Raw genomic sequence first — 22,524 nt, forward strand, 5'->3', positions numbered from 1 at the left:
CCCAGGGTTCGTACATACAAGCTTTCCCACTTCACCCTTTCATATATTCTTCTTCTTCTTCTCTCTCTCTTTTTTTAGTAAATATGTGATTAATTAATTATTTTAACAATAAAAAATAACTATCCCTCCCTCTCAGATATTAAGACCCTTTGTAATCTTGTAAAGGACAATGGGCGAAGGTCTCAAGCTCCTCTAAGATACGTCATTTTTGACTAGAGATTACAATGAACCCTAGGATTTATCTCAGGAATGAGCAAAACAAATGAAACAGCACTTTGAAAAAAAAAAGTTCAACAACACATGTAAATGAAATACAAAGTGATTTTCTCCATTGAAAAGTAGTTTTTCCAGGAGTTCAAGGGAGAAATGTGATTCCACATCTCAGTAACTAGGTAGCATTTTCAGCTAGTTAGTCTAATGGTAAACTTTGCTATAGTCATCACTTCAGATAATAATATATTTTTAAAGTAGCAAAATACCTTTCTGAATGTAGTTTAATTAAATGATCAATATTTAGGGTTTTATTTATATATAGTATCCTGTAGCAAAACAGCCATGATTAGATTTTTAGTGTGTTCATGTCTTCAAAATGACAGTTGCATAAGCATATATTTGTATGTTAAATTTTTGCATCTTGTTAGCATAGACCTATGATCATAACTATTTTTTGAATATTGAAATTTTTAATACATTACATCTTTAAGGAAAGTTTAGTAAGCATAACTAACTTTGAGTGTTTATTATCTGCCAAGTAGTTTCCACATATTATCATTAATAATCACAGCGATGTAAATATTATCTCCATCTTATGAATGGGGAAATTGAGATTCAGTAAAGTTAAATAATCTGACCAAGGACACAGAGTTGTATGGTAAATACAGAATTTGATTACCATTCGTGACTACAATGCCTGTTCTTATCCTTGCATTCCATACTGTTTTTCAATAAAATATAAATAAGATGTATGCAGAGGGCCTGGTACATAGTGGAAACACAATAAAATTAAATTTATTATCCCCCAAAACTATCATATAAATATTAAACTTATATCCTTAACAGAAGTAAGATAAAAATAGTCTAAATAGAAACTCTCTAATTAAAGAGTATTCTTTAATTCCAAATCTTTTATGCAAGTGAATCTTATTTGGAGGAGACAAAGCCAAACCCTTGCATTTAGGTAGCCAATTCAAAGTAAGGACTTTAAAGTTTACCAATTCCTTATTCTTCATTTTTATTAGCCTTTAAAAAAGGAAGTAAGCAAAAGAAAAAAGCCCACATAGACACAGACAACAAACTGTATAGTAATTACCAGAGAAAAAGAAGAGTGGAGGAGGTAAGAGAGGGTATGGGGGACATAAATGGGGATGGGAGGAGACTTGACTTGGAGTGGTGAACACACAATACAACATACAAATGATGTATTATAGACTTGTACACCTGAAACCTATATAATTTTATTAACCAATGTGACCCCAATAAAGTCAATATGTTTTTAAAAAGAAAAACAAAAAAGTAATTTCATTCTGATCAATGAACTAACAACTAAGAGAGATATAGTTGCTCCTTTAATCGATATAAAATTTAAGAATCACAGTATTTTAGAACTAGAAGGGATATTAGAGTTCATCTAGTTCACTTTTGTCTCTGTACTCTGCCGACTTGGCCTCCAACTCCTACCTTTATACTATCATTTAACTAGTGAGTAACTAGTACAAGGTCACAAAGCTAGTAGACACAAAGAAGAGATGAAAATCTCCTGAGTTCCAGTTCAGTATTCTTTTCATTATGCCACCCAGGCACTCAATGCAAGTACTCTCTAGGCAGTGCTAGACACACTGCTTGAGGGAAAAAAACCCTCTAAGTACTTAAATAAGTAAATTAATCTCTCCAGTGACTCCTAAAAGGCTAATACTATCAGCTAAACTTTACTGAGAAAGATGATGTGTTAAATTCTTTATAGGCATTATTTCATTTCATCCTCCAGGAAAACCTATGGGAGCAGTTCTTAGTTCTTTCCCATTTGATTGATCATGGAATCCAGACTCAAAGACTTCAGATAAGATGCCCAAGGTCACAGGACTAGTAAGCAATGAACCTGGAATTCCAAGCCCTGACTTGAGGTACAGCTCTCAACAACTATCATCATACACTGCTATTATGTCTCTTCCTTTTCGTTCAAAATTGTTTTCTTTCTCCTTTGCAGTTTAGGATCACTATACATATAGTCTGTATACCTAATCATAATTAGGGGAAAGGTTTCTGGAAGGATAACTGCAGATGGAAAAATAGTAACCCGCATCATCGCCACAAACTTAAGACCCACTTGGACTACTGTTTCCAAAGTCTAGGCCTTTGCTACCCTCATGCATAAATCTCTTATTTCCAATAACATTAATCATCTCTTTTGTCACCCAATAACACTAAATCAGATTTTTCAAAGGCAAAGGAAAGCACTGATACCAACAATCCCTTGGGACCTGAGATCCCTCGGTGGAGAAGAGCCCAAGAGCTAAGCCAGGTTTCCACCTAAATTGCAATGAAGTTAACAGGGCACGGTAACACAATCTTGTACCTGATACTAGGAAACATGGAGAGAAAAACAGGAGAGCAGAGGGGGAAATCTGCTGCAAGGCCTGAGGATGTTAAACAGAAAAAGAGTGAAGAAAGGATTTCTAGGCAGTCTTGTACCAATTCATTTCAAAGTCAGTGCCCACCACCAATTAATCCAATGCAAGACACCCTTGTAAAACACCAGGAAAAGGTGATGCAGAGCGTGCCAACACTCCTTGAGTTGCCAGCTTCTGCACTCTGTCTTACCCTTTTCTACCAGAGAGGCAAATTCTAAAGGATTTTTCCGTCTCTTCCCCCCTATCCCCTCCACCCCACCCCCACACCCCCACCCCCGCTCCGCCCCGTAGGGTGAATCTAGGGGAGAAAAGGACCCTGCTTCACTCAGTGGGGTCAGAAAAGGCACTTGTTTTCCTTCGGAGCAAGGGGATAGGAGGAGGATAGCACCGAGGAAAATAAGAGAAACTGGCCTTGGAAGGGGTTTGGAAGGGCAGAATTTAGTAGCGGCACTCACCCGGGTGAGACATGGGAATGACCTCATTGCGGGTCCCAGGGTAGTTAAAGATGACGGCTCCTGAGGCCCCTCTCTCATAAGCCAAATGGATCTTGTCTGCAAAGGTACAGCCCCCTCCGCGCTGGATGAGGGCCAACCAAGAGACTTGCATGGTGCTTCCCCAGTCCCCTGGGGCCGTGGGCACCGTGAAATTCGTGTGCGGATTACAGGCATTGAGCGCCCCCGGCCCATCGGGTGGTACCAGAATCCCAGCCACTGGCTGGAGCGGCGAATCCTGGCCATACACGCCCTCCTCGCTGAGCTCCCACACTGTGCGGTTCACTCCGGTGTGCGGAGCCCGCCAGGACACGTTGAGGTACGCTGTCCACACGGCTTCAGCTCCTTGGGAGCCGGGGGCGCGAGGACTCAGGGCCAGCAGGAAGCACCACGTCAGCAATCGGGAAAAGCCACAGCCACTGGAACAGGAGACCCCAGCCCAGGGCGGTGGCCCCATGGCGCGCACACTCTGCGGTTCACTGAGGCCGGTGACACACACCCTCCGTGCAGGCATCAAGACCCTGGCCTTGACCAGGTGCGCGCCAGGTGGGGAGGGGGCGGGGAGAGATTGGGGCCTGCGGCAAGCTAGGTTCAAGCCCAGAGGCACGTAGCTTTGGTACAGATGTTGCCGCAGATGCACCTCTTTGCTGCTCCAGTATTCTTCGCTGCCGCTGTAGCCGCTTGGGGCTCTGGGGCTTTGGCATGAAGCTCCGCCCAGCCAACTGGGGGTAGAGGTGGCTGCGAGGGAGGAAAGGACACTGCGGGATCCGCCTCTTAAAAGGGTAACAGAATGGACAGGCGTTAGAATAGGATTTGAGGCTGTGGCCAGGTGTGTGGAGTGGTTTTAGGAAAAACGGACAGGTGAGGAACTATAGAATCTGCGACCATAATAAAGCTCTTTGGTGGCATTCGAGATTGTTTTGAATTTCAAGAACACATTTAAAAAAATCTTAACACTTGCCTAAAGGGTGTTTCAGGCTTAAGGTGCCAGAAAGTGAAAGTACTTCTAAAAATCTCAGATCCGGAGGGTCTGAGTTGTAGTCAAAAGAATTTGGGTAGGTGAGTGGTGCTGGGGGCAGGTCCCTTACTGAGTCTCTTGAGTGGGGGAGGGGGAGGACAGGAAGAGCATTAAAAAAACAACACCTTTCTCCTTTTCTCCGAACAAGCTGTATAACCTGTGTATTTCCTTCTTACCCTTACCCCACGCTAAAAATACTGCATCAGAGGCCCCTTCTAAAAGTAATCTTAATCCCCCAAACAGAATTATGTTTTCACACATGTCAAAACTAAGCCTTTTTCTTTGTCTTCCACAAACCAGGTTTATCCAAATGACTATGTTTGCACAACTCACGACCTTAACTACATCATTTGTTTTCCATTTCTTGCTAACTAAAAGAAGTAGGACTCGCCTTGGCAATTCACTCATGGCACTATGAGAGAGGACCCCCCAAAACTGGTATTTATTTATAAAAAATTGTGTATTTATTCTTACATATTTAAAATTCAGACACCTTCAAAGTACTCTCCATTTGATGGAATACACCTGTGGAGACATTTTTTCTGCTGCTTGAAACAGCTTTTGAACTTGTCGATATTTGGTGCTTTTTAGTGCTTTTGCTGGTTTTTGTTTCTCCTCTTCCACACAGTGAAAACATATCCCTTTGAGGACTTTTTTCATCCAGGGAAACAAAAAAACAAACAAAGTCATAGCTTGGGTGAGATGGGGTGAATAGGGAAGGTGGAGCAAAGGGGCCATGCCCATTTTGGTCAAAAACTGATGAATATTGAGCAAGGTGTGGGCAGGTGCTCTTATAAATCTTCCAAAAAAAAATTCACTGACATTGAACAGAGCATCTTACAACAATGCCAGCTGGTACACTGATACAGATGAGTTCCTAGAACACTCACCTAGAAGGGAAAGCCTGTACTACAAGGGGCCCACACTCCAAAAGATAATTTTGGTTTTGGGGAGGTCCCCCCTCGTATTGCATTATGATTTCTTCTTACTTTAAGTGAACAATTTTTATGCACTCTCTTGGTTATTACATTTAGTACTCGCTCAATAAATATACATTGGATTAAACTGAATTAATACACCTGGTTTTAGATAACATTTGACCTTGGGGAAATTACTTCTCTGGGCCTCAGTTTCCTCAACATCTGTAAAATGGGGATAATAACAGTACCTAGCTCTTAGAGTTGGTCAGATGATTAAATGAGTTCACACATGTAAAGTACTTAAAACAGTGCTAAGCAGAATATAAAAATTATATCTTTAGATACTATTATTAAGCAGCTCAGGGCCAAATACTTTAAAAATAATCTTAAAGTTGTTACTCTGAGGTAATAATCAGAGACAATGATGTTCAGAATGTTCAGCTTTAGCCACTTTTTCAGTTCAAAGAAATATAAATTACTTTATCCAGCCCAACATTTATTAAATTCCTTATCAATCACTCCCTTAAGTCCTGGCCCTACATTTACTTACTCAATATTATTCTCAAAGAGTAAGCATAGGACAATTCTGTACTTGATCATTTTATAGCTTGAGAGAAACTTAATAGAAAGTTAACATCATAACCAAAAAGCACCTAGAATTCAAATAAGTGGGCAATTCTGTGAAACATGAACCCTAGGTATTAAAAGGGACTTTAGAGGTCAAGGGTCAGTATATGGTACTCCTAACTACTGCTTATGTTAATCTCTAAGATAAAAATTAGCTATGGGGAAAGAAAATGGTAGGATCAGCCACCTCTCAGAAATGGTATGATTCCAGAAATTGTCTGAATTTGTTATTGATGAGCTCTCAAAATTCAATCAATGTTACCTGCATGACAATCAACCATATTGTACTATGGAGAAGTGCTGTGTTAAAAAGAAAAGAGACCTTTTCTAAAGTGCCTACAAAAATGAAATTTGGAGAGACTTTTGTTAACATTCATTCATTCTTTTCTCAATATTTATTGCCATGGGCTAAGCATCAGGGTAAAACATCAAGTAAGACATTAACTCTGCTCTCCAAAAGCTCATGTGTTAACTTTAATGAAACAAACAAGCAAACTGATGATCGCAGTATAGAGTGCTATATGTATATAGTGTCAGTGCTCTGATAGAGGTATGCATAGGGCAGTACTGGGTAAAGAGAAGAGGAATCTAACCCAGACTGGGAAATAAGGAAAAGCTTTACAGAGGTTACATCTGTGCTGAATTTGAGATGGTTAGCCTTTTTAGGCAGAGAGTAATGCAAGGAAAAGTTATGAGGCATGAAACTGAAAATATTGGATAACAACAAGCACTATAGGCTCTATAAACACAGCACAGTTGGATGCAACCCAGAGCACAAGAGATAAAGTTGTAGGGGTCCACAGGGGGCAGTTATTGAGAGTCCATTGGGTAAAGCTAGGGAGTTTGGACTTTATCCAAAAGTAAGCAGTAATAAAATCAGGGTTTAATAATGGAGTAATATATAATCAGATTTGAAGTTTGGAGATCATTATGTCTTCTCTGTGGATAATAGATTGCAGGGGACAAGAGTAGAGGCAGGGAGCCCAGATAGAAGGTTCTTGGAAGTGCTCCAGGTAGGAGATGAAGGTGGTCTGAATTAGACACATAGTGGAAATGAAGATAAGTAGACAGATTGGGAATGTATTTTGGAGGTAGAATCAAAAGGACTTGTTTGGAGAATGAAAGAGAGATGAGTTAGAATTTCTCTGAGGTTTTTGGCTTGGAAGACTGGATGACACTTGACCAATCAGGAAGAAGTTTATAAATGTATACAGCAGGTAGGAGGGAGACATAAGTTTAGTGTTGAAATGTTGGTTTTGATGTACCTATGATGTAGCTATGTAGAACACTATGGTAGGCGTTTGGACTTTCTGGTTACTGAACACCTACTAAGTGCAAAACACTGGAGGGGCATGAGTATATAGAGATAAAACAAACAGTCCCTGCCCTCAATGAGTTCACAATTTAGTAGGAAAATCAGAGAGGTAAACAGACAACAATGGTACAGTGTAATAAATGTTATGACTGAGAAAAGCATAGGATTCTATGGCTACATGGGTGTGACTGAGTCTTTAAGAACAAGTAGAGTTAATCAAGCAAAGAGAGTAAGGATATTTAGGGATAGGCAATAATATATCACATGAGAATGCCACATTCAATAGTTAAGTATGGTGGGGATATAAGTTGTAAAGGAGGAGCCAAGGAAAGTAACATTGGTCAAGTAAGTTGTGCCAGAACATGAAGAGTTTAGAAACCTACAATATATTAAAGAGTATAGCCACAATACACATGCAAATATATTCACATACATACATATATGTAAAGTAAATATGTCAAAAAATAATTTTTAAATCAGGATGGTGGGTATTTAAGTGCTCAATGTACTATTTTTCAATTTTCTCTCTATATCTTAAACTCTTTGTAATGATGAGTTTAAAATTGTGAATTTATATTGAAGTATGTGGAATAAATGAATATGACTATATGTAGTACTAAATAGATTTTCTGAATTGTATGAGGGCAAGACAGTACACAGCGAGACTAGTGAGGAAGCTAATATTGCCAGAACTATTCTGGAGGTCTGGCCCAATTGTGGAGATGGAGGTATCAGACTTTCATAACTTGGTGACATGAACCATTAAAATCATCCCATGAACTCCCCTTGCTACGGATCCATCATCACCAAGCAACCTTCTTATTATCATTTAGCTCCTCATTAAATATGTCTTCAGAGAGATAATGCACTGGTGGGCAAACATTAGTATCTGGTCAACTTGGAAGTTATACTTCTTGCTAGAAATGAATCATCCTGGCTTATATATTGGTATCTTGTGAATTTACTTAAGTATGAGTCAGTCCCCAGGAACCCAGCCTCTGGCTGTACTACCAATCAAATCTCAAAGCTAAGAACCTCACTGCATCAAAGTCCTGCCATTCTGTGAAGACTTGTCTGGGTATTTGGTTTTCCCCAATCATATACCTCTGTGATTTCTTTTCAAACTGCAACAGAGCCTGGCTAGGAATGAGGTCTGTGGGAAGCATCATCGTTATCATCAGGGAGATCATAGAAAAATGAAGAATCTTGGGTCCCACCTCAGGCCTGCTGAATAAGAATATGCATTTTAACAAGACTCCCAGGTGATTTGTACACACATGTAAGTTTGAGAAGTCCTGGGGTAGACTATTCCTGATGTGTAGCCAGCACCCAACCTCTGCTTGAACACACTCAGTGTCAGAGATTATTACCTCACAAAGCATCACATCTTGAGTAGTACTACACTTTCCTTGTTGCAAAGTTCATGTAAGTATTGTTTGACTTTGTTTCAATCCTTCCTCTTCCTCCCACTCAACTCTTCCAACCCCAAGCCCCCAGAGTTTCTGTGCTATTTGTTGGCTTTATCACCACCCCACCAGGGCCTTTGTTTTGAGCAGCTTCCCTGTACAAGATCTCACCTGATTCTTGGTCCTCAAACCAAATTTACTAATCCTATATGTATTCCATCAAGGTCCTTCTGTCCCTACGGGTAAGAACAGCTACTGCTCTTTGAACATTAACTATGGCTTTACATGCATCATTTAATTTGATCCTTACAATCATCAATCATTATACCAATCTTCAGAAGAGGAAACTGGCTCAGAAAGAATTAACAAGTTACCTAAGATCATATAGCTAGTAACAGAATTAGGATTCCAATGCAGTTCTGACTATCAGTATTAATAGCTGAATAATGACTCCCTCTTTCCTCTGGAGAGTGGCATTTGTACTTCAACAGTGCCTTATACCAAATAAAGAAAGCTCAAGTGAAATGGTTTTTGTACGCATTTCAGGCACCATGACGAGCGAGGGAGATATATTTGGGCCAGGAGCCTTTTTGAATTCCTCAAATCCTACCACAAAGTCTAGCCCTGCCAAATATTTGTGTCAGCAATACTGAACAGAAAGCTGTCCTGAGCAGTGCACTATCTATTGATGAACTGAAAAACAGCAGTATACTAAAGAAGCAACAACAGAATACCATTGTGGCTGATTAAGTTTCCAGTCATGCTGAGTTTCTGCAGAGGTGCAGAGATGGACTATATAGTGTTCACTCTTTGGTATAGCTGCTAGAAATGAGGCATCACATCTGACTTCTTATCATTAAGTAAATGACAAAGACCATCTGGGTCAACTAGTGTCCTGGCATTTAAGCAATGCTGTGGCCACACGGCTCAACAAAATAGTGTAGAAAATGTGTGGAAAAGGGATGATAATACTTGTCCACTCTAGACAGCTGCTGTACAAATACCAAGAAGAAAATGATGGGGGTGTACAGAGAGAGAGCAGCCAAAGAAAACAAAATGAAAAGCCAAATGTGATGCTGCAGCATGCTTTCAAATAATATAACATCACTTGTAAATGTAAGTAAACCTGAGCTCAAATAGGTATACAAACATTAGAAAATGGGATTTTTTTTTAAAACACAGCTTTCATGTACTCAAAAGGCAGGATTTCAGAGAGGAGCTTTACAACAGTAGATGTGCTATATCTGAAACTAAGAAGAATCATTTCATACCCATAACAATAATAGCTAACATTGAGAGTATACTATGGGTCAGGTGCTTTATACTTATGACATAAATATTATTGTACTACATCTTAGGGAAGAAGAAGCTGAGGCTCAGGCTAAGTAACTTGCTGAGGTCACCCAAAGCAACTGAGTGACAATTAGAATTTAACCCCCATGTTTTAGTACAAGACTACACTCTTCCCATTATAGAACTTTCCACTCTATACAACACTACCTTCAAAAGTAGGGTAGGAAGAAAACATATTCAGACATTTCACATGCATTAATTATGTCATTTGATTCTTACAATGGATAATATAATTCTACCATATAATAATTCCAATTTTTAAGATGAGGAAAATGAGGCTTGGAAACATGCAGTATCTTGCCAAATTTCACACAGCTAGAAAGTGGCAGAGGTAGAATTCACATGAGAGTATGTTTGACTCCAAATTTGATGTCATTTTCCCTCTACTCAACTACCGTTTCCACATACATAGTGAGGATATTACAAGGTGGAAAGAATGGGTGTTTTTCAGCCACATCTAGTAACACATTTTAGCACACTAATAAACCCTTCACTAAAGGGCTCTGGTTTCCTTTTGAGCAGCCCTAGAAATTGTAGGTAACAAAGATTATGGAGTATACTATTTAGTCCAGTGCTTTATCATTATGTATATGTGTCTACACCCTCAGTTGTACACACTTGCTCACATGAGAGTGTATAGAGCACTGCCTATACCTGAGTTATGTGCAGAAAGGGTGTTTTATGGCCACTGATGAAAACCGGTGTATGGAAAGGACTTGTATTGATGGAGGACAATGCAGAAAATTTGAGCTAAATTGTGTTGACTTGATTGCTACTGAGCGGTCAGGTTAACTATCTTGAATTTGGGGAGATGACTGAGGGGATGCCAGGTGGCTAAAAAGGAATAAGAGTGGCCCAAGGCATAGGGGCAGGAATGATTTCATGGGAAAGTTAGGCAGGGGAGCTGCTGGAAGAAACAATGGAAATAAGTGGTTTTTACCCTCCATTGCATTATCAGGGCAATCTACTTGGGAAACTCATCTGGTCTCATGCTGTCTCTCCTCTCCTTCCTTTTCAGGTTTCTAGTAAGAGGGAGATTTCAAAAGAATAGAATTGGTGACCACAATAAATTTATGTGTATGCTATTTAAAAAACTTAGGAAAACTCAGAGAGAAAAATGATTTTAATGAATTGTGCCCTACAGATAAGGCCACATGTTTGAGGTTTACTTCCAACCCATTTATAATACTCAGTAGACTAGAACCACACAACTCCCCCCATTCTAGTCTGTTATTTTTAATTATGCTGCTGACTGGTTGTGTGACACTGAGGAAATTTCTCTTTCTTCTTTCTCAACTACAAAATAGAGATACTAATAATGAAAAATTGTATAGAGTGCTCACGTTGGCAGCATATATACTAAAATTGGAATGACACAGAGAAAATTAGCAATGGCTCCTGCACAAGGATGACACACAAATTCATGAGCATTCCATATTTTTCTGAAAAAATATGTAGATATATTTTGAACCACTTAATATTCCTTAAGTACATATGAAATAAATATTTATGATCTTGCCACTGCCTAGGACAAATGACAAAAGAGCTGTAGAAGAAAATGGGCCTGACAGGCATGAATATGATCAGTTTACTAAATCAGGGAGGAGTTAAGTTCTTAAAATGCACATGTACAGTGAGTTTATTTTAATCTACAGACAGAATGATATTCTTTCTTAATAGGAATCAAATTTGATAGTTCCCAGTAAAACTGGGGCTTCTGAAAAACAATTGAAGAATAATCATACTTATATTGTAGTGCATAATCACTACAGAAGCTAAAGTCTGCCTGAGTGTGGGTAAAAGCAGCCTTTGTATTCAAAGGGGCAAAGTCACAAATTCACAGCTGCCAACTATATGCATTAGGATTAGCTGCAGCTGGTTACAGCTCAAAATTGATCAATAACTCGGAGTAAACAAGCATCTGGCAATAAGTGACAAAGTGCTAGCACATAGTTGAGACAACTGAAACTGTCTGGCTTACCACTCACGATTCACACATTAATTAAGAATTTGGTAAATGCTCTGCTTATGCTGGTCACAGGAAACAGGTAAGAGACAAGCTACCAAAATTACTTTAGTTTGAATTCACCCCAAATCATGCAGTATAGGAACTTTAATGAGGAAAAATACTAATGGGAACATCAAAAGGAAAAATGCCCAGGTCCATTGAACTACAGTATACCCTAGAATCCATAAAATCACTCTTCCTTAGCTGACAATTTTCCAATTAGCAGGCATTAAGTACACACTTATTCCTAAGTTCTCTCTGTGTTACTTTGGGTGAAGGTAGCACCAGTATACTTCATGTTCTTCATAGAAAACTAGTTCAGGAGCAGAAGTCAATGACTTTAATATTCTGGAGGCTGTCAGCTCTGGAGCCATAGAAGGCCTTTCATTATAGGCAGTGAGGTGGCTCAGCAATGTTTGTTTTTTGTGGGGAAAAAAGAACATAAATTGAAATCCTGAAGCTCTTGTTTTTTTGACAAAGAGGCTTCTGAACTTTACCTTCAATGATCCCATCAGTTCATTAAATGTCTTCATTTTTCTGATAGGGGATGAGAGCATATGTTTGGGCCCTACATGGTGTTTTGGGCACAGCACCTTGCTGTTTTTAGGACCTTCTGTTTTGTTGGATTCAAGGCAGGATGAAAACTTTTTAGCACACACATTCCACAAAACAGGTTATCTTACATCAGTGCTTTCAGTTATGCTCCACATTAAGCATTTTCAGCAGAGGTTTTCAAGTTACAAGACAGAGATAATTGTCAATTCCTTAAAAGTAGTATGCTGTAAAGTGGATTTATAATGACTGCAGTTATCCAGCTTTCTTTATTTTTAATTTTTATCTTAAAGGCTGAATTATTTTAATGCCAAGAGATCTATATTTAGAGCTGATTTTCATCTCATCCCCCCTTTATTTTTTTAATGTGTTTTATTGATTATAATATTACATTTATGCCAATTTCCCTTCCCTCTGCTCCCCTCCACCCGGTGGCCCCCCTCCCTCCAGTTGTCCCCCCCCTTTTAGATCATGTCCATTAGTTGTGCATACAGTTCTTCTCAACCTCTCTCTGTCTATTCCATTCCCTCCTACCATGATCCTTAATTCCTATATCATCTCCCTCCCTCTCCCCGTTCCCCCTCCCTGTTGACCTCCCCCCAATATGTTCCCCGTACCTATAGTTCTTTTTCCACTCTCGTTGCCTGTTTAGTTTGCCTTTGTTTCAATTCCCTAGCTTCTGTTGTTTCTTGTGATGCAGTTTTCATTTTAGATTTCATTGTCTTGATCCTCCTTTTTCTAAACCAGTCCCTTTAACATCTCATATAACAGTGGTTTGGATCTAATGAACTCTTTCAGTTTTATTTTGTCCTGGAAACACTTTCTCTGTCCTTCTATTCTGAATGACAATTTCGCTGGATAGAGTATTCGTGGTTGTAGGTTTTGGATTTTCATTACTTTGAATATTTCTTGCCAGTCCCTTCTTGCCTGCAGGGTCTCCCTTGAGAAGTCAGCTGATAGTCTAATTGGGACCCCTTTGTACATAATTCTTTTCTTCTCTCTTGCTGCTTTTAAGATTCTCTCTTTATCTTTAATTTTTGACATTTTGATTATAATGTGTCTTGGAGTGGTTCTCCCTGGGTCCAGTTTTTTTGGAACTCTCTGTGCTTCCTGGACCTGTAAGTCTATTTCCTTCCCCAAGTCTGGGAAGTTCTCCTTTATTATATTTTCACTCAATTTTTCAAGTTCTAGTTCATCTTCCTCGCTCTCTGGCAAACCAATGATTCTTATGTTGGGCCTTTTATAGCTGTCCCAGAGGTTTCTGATCCTCTCATCGTTGCTTCCCATTTCCTCTCCCTGCATTGGTTGACTGCTTGTTCCTTCTCCATATTCCAGTTTGTTGAAATGAACTCTGGATTTTTTTTCCTCACCATCTGTCTCGTATGTGGTTTTGTTCCTTTCGTTATGAGTGTTTTTCGCTTCTTTCTCATCTTTTTCCAGATCTTTTGTGAATTCTGTAAGCCACCTGATAACAATGGCCCAGAACTGAGCATCTGACAGGTTTCTTATCTGTTCATCTGTCAGGTTCTCCATCTGTTGCCTGGTGAGCTGTGCCACCGGGATTTCTATGGTTGTCTGCCTCATTTTGACAGGTGCGTTTTGTTTTCTTGGGCCGGCTGTAGGGGGCAGTGCCTGTGTACTCGTAATGACCCAGCGACCGGCCGCCGTTCGGCAGCCTTTCTTGCTGTGCCGTGGTGCTTTGTCGTCACAATCCAGCGACCGGTGCCTGTCCGTGACCTATTTTGCAGTCCTGTGGCGCTTTCTTTGGGGGCGGGGGTCCAAGATGGATTCACACAGTTATTCCGCTAGGAGACCGGGATCCGTCCTCCCGCCCCCCTGGGCCTCACTGTTCAAGGCGATGTGGTGGTTGCTTTCCCCAGCGTTGGGGTCGCGAGCTGCCGGGGGTTCGACTGCAGCCGGGGTTGTTCTCCCCGCCGCTGTCCCAGGTGCGACCGCAAACAGCACCCCCCCCTTTCGCTCCTCTTACCTGCCCAAAGGGCGCCGCTGGTTTATAACTTCATATGTTGGGCTTCCGTGTAGTTTTATTTTCTGGAATTTCTAGTTATCCTTTGTTTTGAAGTAGTTGTATTCCTCTCTAGTTGTAGAGGGAGACCTAGCGCGTCTGTCTAAGCCTCCATCTTGGCCAGAAGTCTCATCCAGCTTTCTTTTAAACAAAATCTTACCCCCTGTCACTGTAAGTTATTAGGTAGCAGTGAAAAAGCAAAGAACAAGCAGATTTTCTGGGTGGAAATGTGCTAGACTAATCCCACCTGATCAGTGCAATCAGGATATAAATTTAGAATTAAACATTTTTACTAACCTTGACCCTCTAGGCTGTCTCACATACAAAGTTGTAAGCGATGAGCATCATTGGGTATACAGGAATAATAATTTCTTATTTTGGAATTTAAGTGATTTTAAAAATTCCACCCATTCTCTAATTTATTCATCAGAATAATAAACATTATTATGGTTTGTAATGTCTATAGAATCCTACGATAGAGAAAGATAAAAAGATGAGTGCAACAAGGTCCCTCCATTAAGTATCTAAGACTGTTGGGGGTAAATTGTATCAGGACAAATTTTGTGGACCTTCTTTTTGTTTTTGCCAACATGCACTTAGATTATCAGCAATACAAACTTTAATTGGAAGCATAATGTAATCTCAATTGTCTCCTAATGGAGAAGAGAAGTGATATTAATTGTTTCTTAGATTATTATAAATGACTTTCTAATTAATCTCCCTGCTTTTAATCTCTCCCCCACTCCAAATTATTCTTCATATTACTGTCATATTATTATACTTTCTAAAACATAGCTATGATTATGTCATTTTTCACTGCATATTGAAGTAAATATAAATTTCTAAACTTGGAAGACTAGGCCTTCAACAATCTAGGCTCATCTGACCACTGCCTCCTTTACAATTCCATTGTATCTGACATATACCTGTATAGCATCTCCATACTATGCTGCATTTGTTTACTTACATACCTTTCTCCTCAATCAGAGACTGAGTTCTTTGAGAGGAGGGACCATGTATTTTTCTTTTTTTGTGGCTGAGCTCTTAGCCTGGCACAATCGAGTACATTTGAAGACCAAGTTAATCAATGACAAGAACTGGAGGACAAACTGGCTAGTTTGCTGGCTAGGTGGTATAGATTTTTCACTGTTTTTAAGGTATAATTTACATAGAGTAAAATTCATCCTTTTCAGTGTATAGTTCTATAAATTTCGACAAACACATAAGGTCATCTAGTCACTACCACAATCAAGATATAGAACAGTTTTATTACCCCTCAAAGTCTTTTGTGCTGTGCCTTTATAAGCAAGCTTTCCCCCCAACTCTGAACCCTTGGCAACCTCTCATATGTTTTTTGTCCCTATGATTTTACATTTTCCAGAATGTCATATAAATGAAATCATTCAGTGTGTATCTATTTGTGTCTGTTTTATTTCATATAGCATAATGCATTTGAGATTCATTAATGTTAATGTGTTGGGATGATATTTAAACAAAAGAGGGGTCAGAGAGATAGGCCCTGAGTGAGAACAGAGGCAGGCATGTTTGCTCTGACTCAAGGAATTTAGGTGAAACTTCATGGAGAAAGTTACATCTGAGCAGGGCCTTGAGAGATAGGTGGGGTTTTTACAGTTTCACATGGTGAGGGAAGATATTTCAGTAAAGGATATATAGCTGGAAAAAAAGCTGAGTCAGAAAAGAGGAGAGCGGATTTGGAGAACATTATTTAAGTTAAGCTGGAGAACAAGAGAAGGAGTAGTGGGAGACAGGACAGTAAAGGTAGACTTTCTTGACCTCAAATAACATATTTAGGAATTTGGTCCTGATTTGTTAGGCAGCAGACATCCATTTCAGGTTTTTGATTCAAGCTCTTTTATGAGGAGAATAATAGTTCTGCCTGCAGGTAATTCTGCTGCTCTGCCTGAGCTGAAAGGAGACTGCTCTTTGTTTGGGTGGGAATACAAAGGTTATTTACCTTCGAGCAAGGCAACAAATGACATCTATCTAAGTATATTAAAAGCATACTTAGGATATAAAATATCTACATTATTGGTACTTGCTAGAAAATGTATTCATGAAATGACTAAATCCAATACCTACCAAAGGCTCTCTTTTTTCTCCATTCATTTGTATTCTCACAATTCTCTCCATGGTTAAGGTATCTTAAAAAGACAACTATTGTTCCTAGATCCTATTTTCGTAGTTCTCCACAGAAACGTCCTTACTGGGGTAAGAATTAATGTTAGGGCTTCTGTCTTAGCAGATAGACAATAAAAATTTCACTTGAAAAGCATTTCTTTCTTTTCTTAAAACCAAATTATCCACTGACATTATGAACATTCCTATGTAAAAAGAACACATTACTATTTTGAATGCTTCTTTTTATTCTGGGACAAAAACAGACATTTCACCAAAGAGGATATACAGATGGCAAATAAGCAAATGAAAAGACATTCAACATTATTAACCATTAAGGATATGCAGATTAAAACTACAATGTGGTATCACTTCCTATTTACCAGAATGGTGAGAGAGAGAGAGAGACAGAGAGAGAGAGAGAGAGAGAGAGAGAGACAGAGAGAACCAATTATGTCAAAAATGTGGAGAAACCTGATCACATATACATATACTATGCTCGTGTGAGTCTAAAATGGTACAGCCCATCTGGAAAAACAATCTGACAGTTACTTATAGAACTAAACACAGAATTACCGTATGACTCAGCAATTTCAGATATGGCTCTTTATTTCAGATAAGTGAAAACTTATATTGACTGAAACCTCTATATGAATGTTCATAGAAGCTTCATTCATAATTGCCAAAAATGGAAATAACCTAAATAGGTGAATAGTTGAACAAACCATTATATTGGGTTGGCCAAAAAGTTCGTTTGGCTTTTTCCATAACATGGTTCTAGTAGCGCTTAGTTGTCTTTAGCTTCATTTGAAACAATTTTGTTAGATAATATTGTAACAGGTGTTATATCAGCGGTGCATTTTTAAAAAACTTACAAAAATTGGTGAATTTTTATGTAGCCATTTTAATATTGAAGATGTAAGAAAATAAGCAACACTTTCAGCATATTCTGCTTTATTATTTCAAGAAAGGTTGAATCACACAAAAAATTTGTGCAGTATATGGAGAAGTTGTTATTGAACATATCAAAAGTGGTTTGCAAAATTTCGTGCTGGAGATAACTCATTGGACAGTGCTATATGGTTTTGTAGACCAGTTAAAGTTGATAGCTATCAAATTGAGACATTAATTGAGAACAATCAATGTTATACCACAAAGGAGATAGCCAACATACTCAAAATATCCAAATCAATAAAGTTATTGGTGAAAATGAAAAATGTGTCTTTTATTTAATGGAAAAACCTAAATGGACTTTTGGCCAACCCAATATATCTATACAAGAAAATACTACTCAAAAATAAAAAAGAATGAACTATGAATATATGCAAAAATATGGATGAATCTCCAGAGAATTATGCTGAGTGAAAAAAGCCAGTCCAAAAGGGTTATATACAATATAGTTCCATTTATATAACATGTTTGAAAGGAAAAAACATAGTAATGGAGAACAGATTAGTGATTGAGGATGGTATGGGGCAGAGATATGTATTGCTAAAAAAGGGCAACATGAGGGAGACCTGTTGTGATGGAACTCTTCTGAATCTTGACTATGGTGGGCACATGAACCTAAACATATGATAAAATTGCATAGAACTTGCAATACATAAAATTAATGAAATCCAAATAAGGTGGGTGGGTGATATCAATGTAAATCTCCTGATTGTAATATTGTACTATACTTATGTAAGGTGATTCCATTGGGGGAAACTGGGTGAATGATATACAGAATCTCTATTTCTTTTTTTTCCTTTTTTTAGGTATATTTTATTGATTATATTGTCACAATAGTTCCATTTTTTTCCCCTTTGCTCCCCTCCGCCCAGCACCCCCCTCTCCCAGCAATTCCCCCCAATGCCCCAGTCCATCCATGCCCATGGGTCATGCATACAAGCTCTCTGGTTTCTCCCTTTCCTATATTATTATTTTTAATTAATTAAGTAAGTAATTAATTTTTATAACAATAAAAAATAACAATCATCCCCTCTCAGACTTGAGACACTTTATAATCCTATAGAGGACAATGGGTGATGGTCTCATGCTCCTCTAGCTGCTTCAAGTTGGATATGGTCATTGTCCTACCCACCCTTGGGTCCAGAATTCCCTAATAAGAGTGGGGGTGTGGAGGGGAGGATGGCTTTCTCACATGGGGAAGGATCTTGCAGACTCCAGGTCAGTTGGCTGTCCCTGGATAATGGCGTGCTTGGTTAAACAGGCTGGCATCCTTGTTGTATTCTGGGGGCAACAGATTTGGCAACAGGGTTCAGGATCTCTATTTCTTACAATTGCATAACAATCTACAATTTTCTTAAATTAATTTTTTTTAAGGGACTGTATGTTGGTTGTAGAAATGCATAATGCATTACTTGAATTTAATTTTAGGAAATCATTTTTTAGAAACTTAAAATAATAAAGGAAATAAAAAAGAAAAATGGTATTAAATTATAGTGACAATGTGGAGAAACTAGATCACATACACATACATGAATTACTTTTAGAAATTAATCTATTTGATTCTATTTGTTTGTTTTATGCTGAGAAATTCGGATATTTTCTTATGACATAAAATTTAAAAAAATAAAATTTGCCATATTTCTAGTTTTAATCATGTTTTCAGGAAACCTAGAGCCCAAACAGGGGCAGCTACTTCTCAACCTTTTGAGGGGTCATAATTACTTCTGCAATTTGACGAATCTTATGTACAGAATTAATGAACACATAACTTTGTGCACAATTTCAAGGAGTTTTATGGGCCTTATGAAGTTTATCCAGTGACCCGATGTTACTGTTCATTCACTGCTATGCTATTCAGTATGGTAGCCAATAGCCTGATGTGGCCATTACAAATTAAATACAATAAAAAATGTTAGTTATTCAGGCACATTCGCCACATTTCAAGTGCTCAATAGCTACAAATGACTTGTTGCTACATATTGGACAACACACAGATAGAAGTTTGTTACTGCAGAATATTCTCTTGGACAGCATTACTCTAGAACATTCAGGATAAGATTTACTCTGTTTTTGGCATTCTAGAGATTGTATTATTTAAATATTTCTTTCACATTCCAATGGTTTCTAATCAGTTATGGTATGAAAGACTTTCCTAGACTTTTGTTATTAATAAATCAACAACCCAGTGTTGGCGAGGATGTGGAGAAAAGGGAACCCTTGTGCACTGTTGGTGGGAATGCAGATTGGTGCAGGTACTGTGGAAAGCAGTAGGGCATTACCTCAAAAAATTAAAAATAGAACTGCCTCATGACCCAGTGATCCCACTTCTTGGAATTTATCTGAAGAAACCAAAAACACTAATTCAAAAGAATATATGCACTCTTATGTATATTGCAGTGTTATTTACAATAGCCAAAATTTGGAAGCAGTCCAAGTGCCCATCAGTATATGAGTAGATAAAAAATGCTGTGGTACATTTACACAATGGAATACTATTCAGCCATAAAAAGAAGGAAATCTTACCTTTTGTGACAGCATAAGTGAACATGGAGAGGATTATGCTAAGACAAATAAGCCAGTCAGAGAAAGACAAGTACCATATGATTTCACTCACATGTACAATCTAATGAACAAAATCAATAAAGTGGAAACAGATTCATAGATACAGAGGACCAACTGACAGTTGTCAGAGGGGCAGGGGTTTGAGGGTCTGGGTGAAAGAGGTGAAGGTATTAAGATAAAAAAACAGATCTGGACACTAGCAGAAGGAAAGGGTGTTGAGAGGAGGTACATGAGGGTAATGGTGTCATAAATGGTGATGTAAGGAGACTTAACTTGTGATGGTAAACACCTGAAACATATACAATTTTATTAACCAATGTCACCTCAATAGATTTAATAGAACTTAAAAAAGAAGTAAAAATATAAATCTTTCTTTCACACTCCAATAGTTTCTTTATCAGTATAGTATGAAAGACCTTTCTTAGACCTTTCCTGAATCAGTATTGATTAGGGAATGATAATTTTTACATATTCTAAGATATCAAAATATATAAAATAAGTTAGCTAGAAAATTATTGTCTGGGTGTATGATTCTATTTGATGGTTTTGGTTTATAATGACTGCACCCTATATAAAGTAGGATATTCCAAGAATACCAAAATATTATAAGTGTGATTTAAAGATTTTTGAGTGGAAAGGTTTTTTATTCTAACAAAAGAAAAAAGATAATTGTATCTTAAAATATCCTGTGACCTGGTGATATATTTTAGTCATGTTTTTATTATCATCAGCTTTTCTTTATATGATTTTTAATTATAATACTCCTGGAATTTAAATATTCTAATCTAAGTTAGTTGTACCATACTGAAAGGAGCCAAATGAAAGGCTAAAGTTGTAGCATCCCCATTCAGATGTCCATTGTATGTATGTATGTATTTGTGTTGTTACCCATTTATTTCCTCTTTCTCATTTTTAATTATTAAAGTACAATTTGCATACAATATTAATTGCAGGTGTACAACAGTGATTCGACATTTATATGACTTACAATGTGATCGCCACGATAAGTCTAGTTACCGTCTGTCACCATGCAAAGTTATTAAGATGTTATTGACTATATTCCCTGTGCTGTACACCATATTCTTGTGGCTTGTTTATTTTATAACTGAGCTAAATATCTTCTTCACAGTGAAGGAAACAATCAACAAAATGAAGAGACAACTTACTGAATGAAAGAAGATATTTGTAAATGATATGTCCAATAAGGGGTTAATATCCAAAAAATATAAGGAACTCATACAACTCAACATAAAAAAAATCTGCTTAACAAATGGGCGGAAGAGAGGGAGATGCAGGTGGCAGAGGAGTAGTGGAGGCTACACTAACCTCCTGCCAGGACCAATCTCGAATTACAACTTAACTGTGGAGAAATCATCCAGAATAACTAAAAACTAGCTGGAGAGAAGCCTTATAACCACAGCCAGACATAAAAGGCTGCTTCATCACAACATGACTGGTAGGAAGAATGGAGATGTGAGAGGGCTGGCTGGGCTTCCACAGGTAGCAGCTAAAGAGATGGAGAACCATCTCAATAGCTGGGAGTTCTCCCTGAGAAGAGTGGGGTCTAAACCTTCAGCTGGGCTTCCCAGCCTACAGCAACAGAGCAGAGAGTAAAATAACATCCAGCTGTGAAAAGTGAAAAGCAAAAATCTGTGGGTTTTTTTTTTTGCCAACTGGAGATGGCTGGAGACAAAGAGAGTTCTTTAAGGGACCATGTACGAAAATACATTGACACCCACTTACCCTGGGCTTCAGCAGAGAGAGGGCAGCGTGGACTAGAGACACTTAAGGAGAGTTTGGGGTGGTGGCTTTGAGGAAAGAACTGAGGGAGCAGCTGACTGGGTCCCAGTGCTGACTCATTCCCCATACTGCTGGCAGACCACTCCCCTCCGAATGGCATCAGCTTGAGGGGAAACAATAGCTCCGCCCACAGGAATTAATCTGCCCCACTTAGCGGTGCTTAAAACTAATGGCTGATCACAGATAGAATAGATTAACAACTAAAGGAGACAAAGACAGTAGATCTCTGGTAGTCTGGAACAGGCTGCCTAGGCCCAGACTGGGACATAATCTGACATAACCAGGGGCATATCCAAGAAGTAAAGAAAGTGCACTCTACAAAACTATACAAAATGTGGTGGAATGAATGACTATCAGCTAGCCAGAGAGAAGGACCCACCAAAGAGCAGCACAACAACCAAAACCCAAGTGCAACCAGACAGCCCATATAAACAGCATAAAGGACATCCTAAGAGCATCAATTTCAGGAAATCAAGGAGACTGCACCACTGAATCCTATAGGTCTCTTACCACACAAGTTCTCACCAGGAAGACAGAAAGTCAAAGCAGAACAATCTAAGAAGCAGAAACAAACAAAAAGTGTCGCCTAAAATGGGGAGACAAAGAAACAAACCCCCATTGAAAGGAAAGAAGGAATCCCCAGAAAGACTTCTAAATGAAATAGAGGCAAGCAAGCTATCAGACATGGAATTCAAAATAATTATTATAGGGAAACTCAATGAGCTCAGTGAGCTC

At 38.5% G+C, this 22,524-nt stretch overlaps 1 protein-coding gene and 1 non-coding gene across 3 annotated transcripts in view; one reads left to right on the forward strand and one right to left on the reverse strand.

The window, feature by feature from the left end:
- The window catches only part of RNF128 (ring finger protein 128), a 193,923-nt gene that overhangs the window by 79,575 nt on the left and 91,824 nt on the right, over positions 1–22,524 (reverse strand). The window contains exon 1 of one of the 2 annotated variants that reach the window (XM_090263930.1): positions 3,083–3,828. The exons of the other annotated variant lie outside the window; for it this stretch is intronic. Within the exon in view, the coding sequence (XP_090120056.1) occupies positions 3,083–3,632 (550 nt within the window). The 5' untranslated portion in view covers positions 3,633–3,828. Of the gene's footprint in view, positions 1–3,082; positions 3,829–22,524 lie in introns of those variants that run through there. 2 annotated transcript variants of the gene reach the window in all.
- Positions 11,093–11,199, forward strand: LOC149991031 (U6 spliceosomal RNA). Its single transcript, XR_016508727.1, has one exon. It is a non-coding gene; the product is annotated as a U6 spliceosomal RNA (small nuclear RNA).

Source organism: Furipterus horrens, unplaced genomic scaffold, assembly GCF_987537825.1.
Source record: "Furipterus horrens unplaced genomic scaffold, mFurHor1.1.pri manual_scaffold_17, whole genome shotgun sequence".
Classification (NCBI taxonomy): Eukaryota; Metazoa; Chordata; class Mammalia; order Chiroptera; family Furipteridae; genus Furipterus; species Furipterus horrens.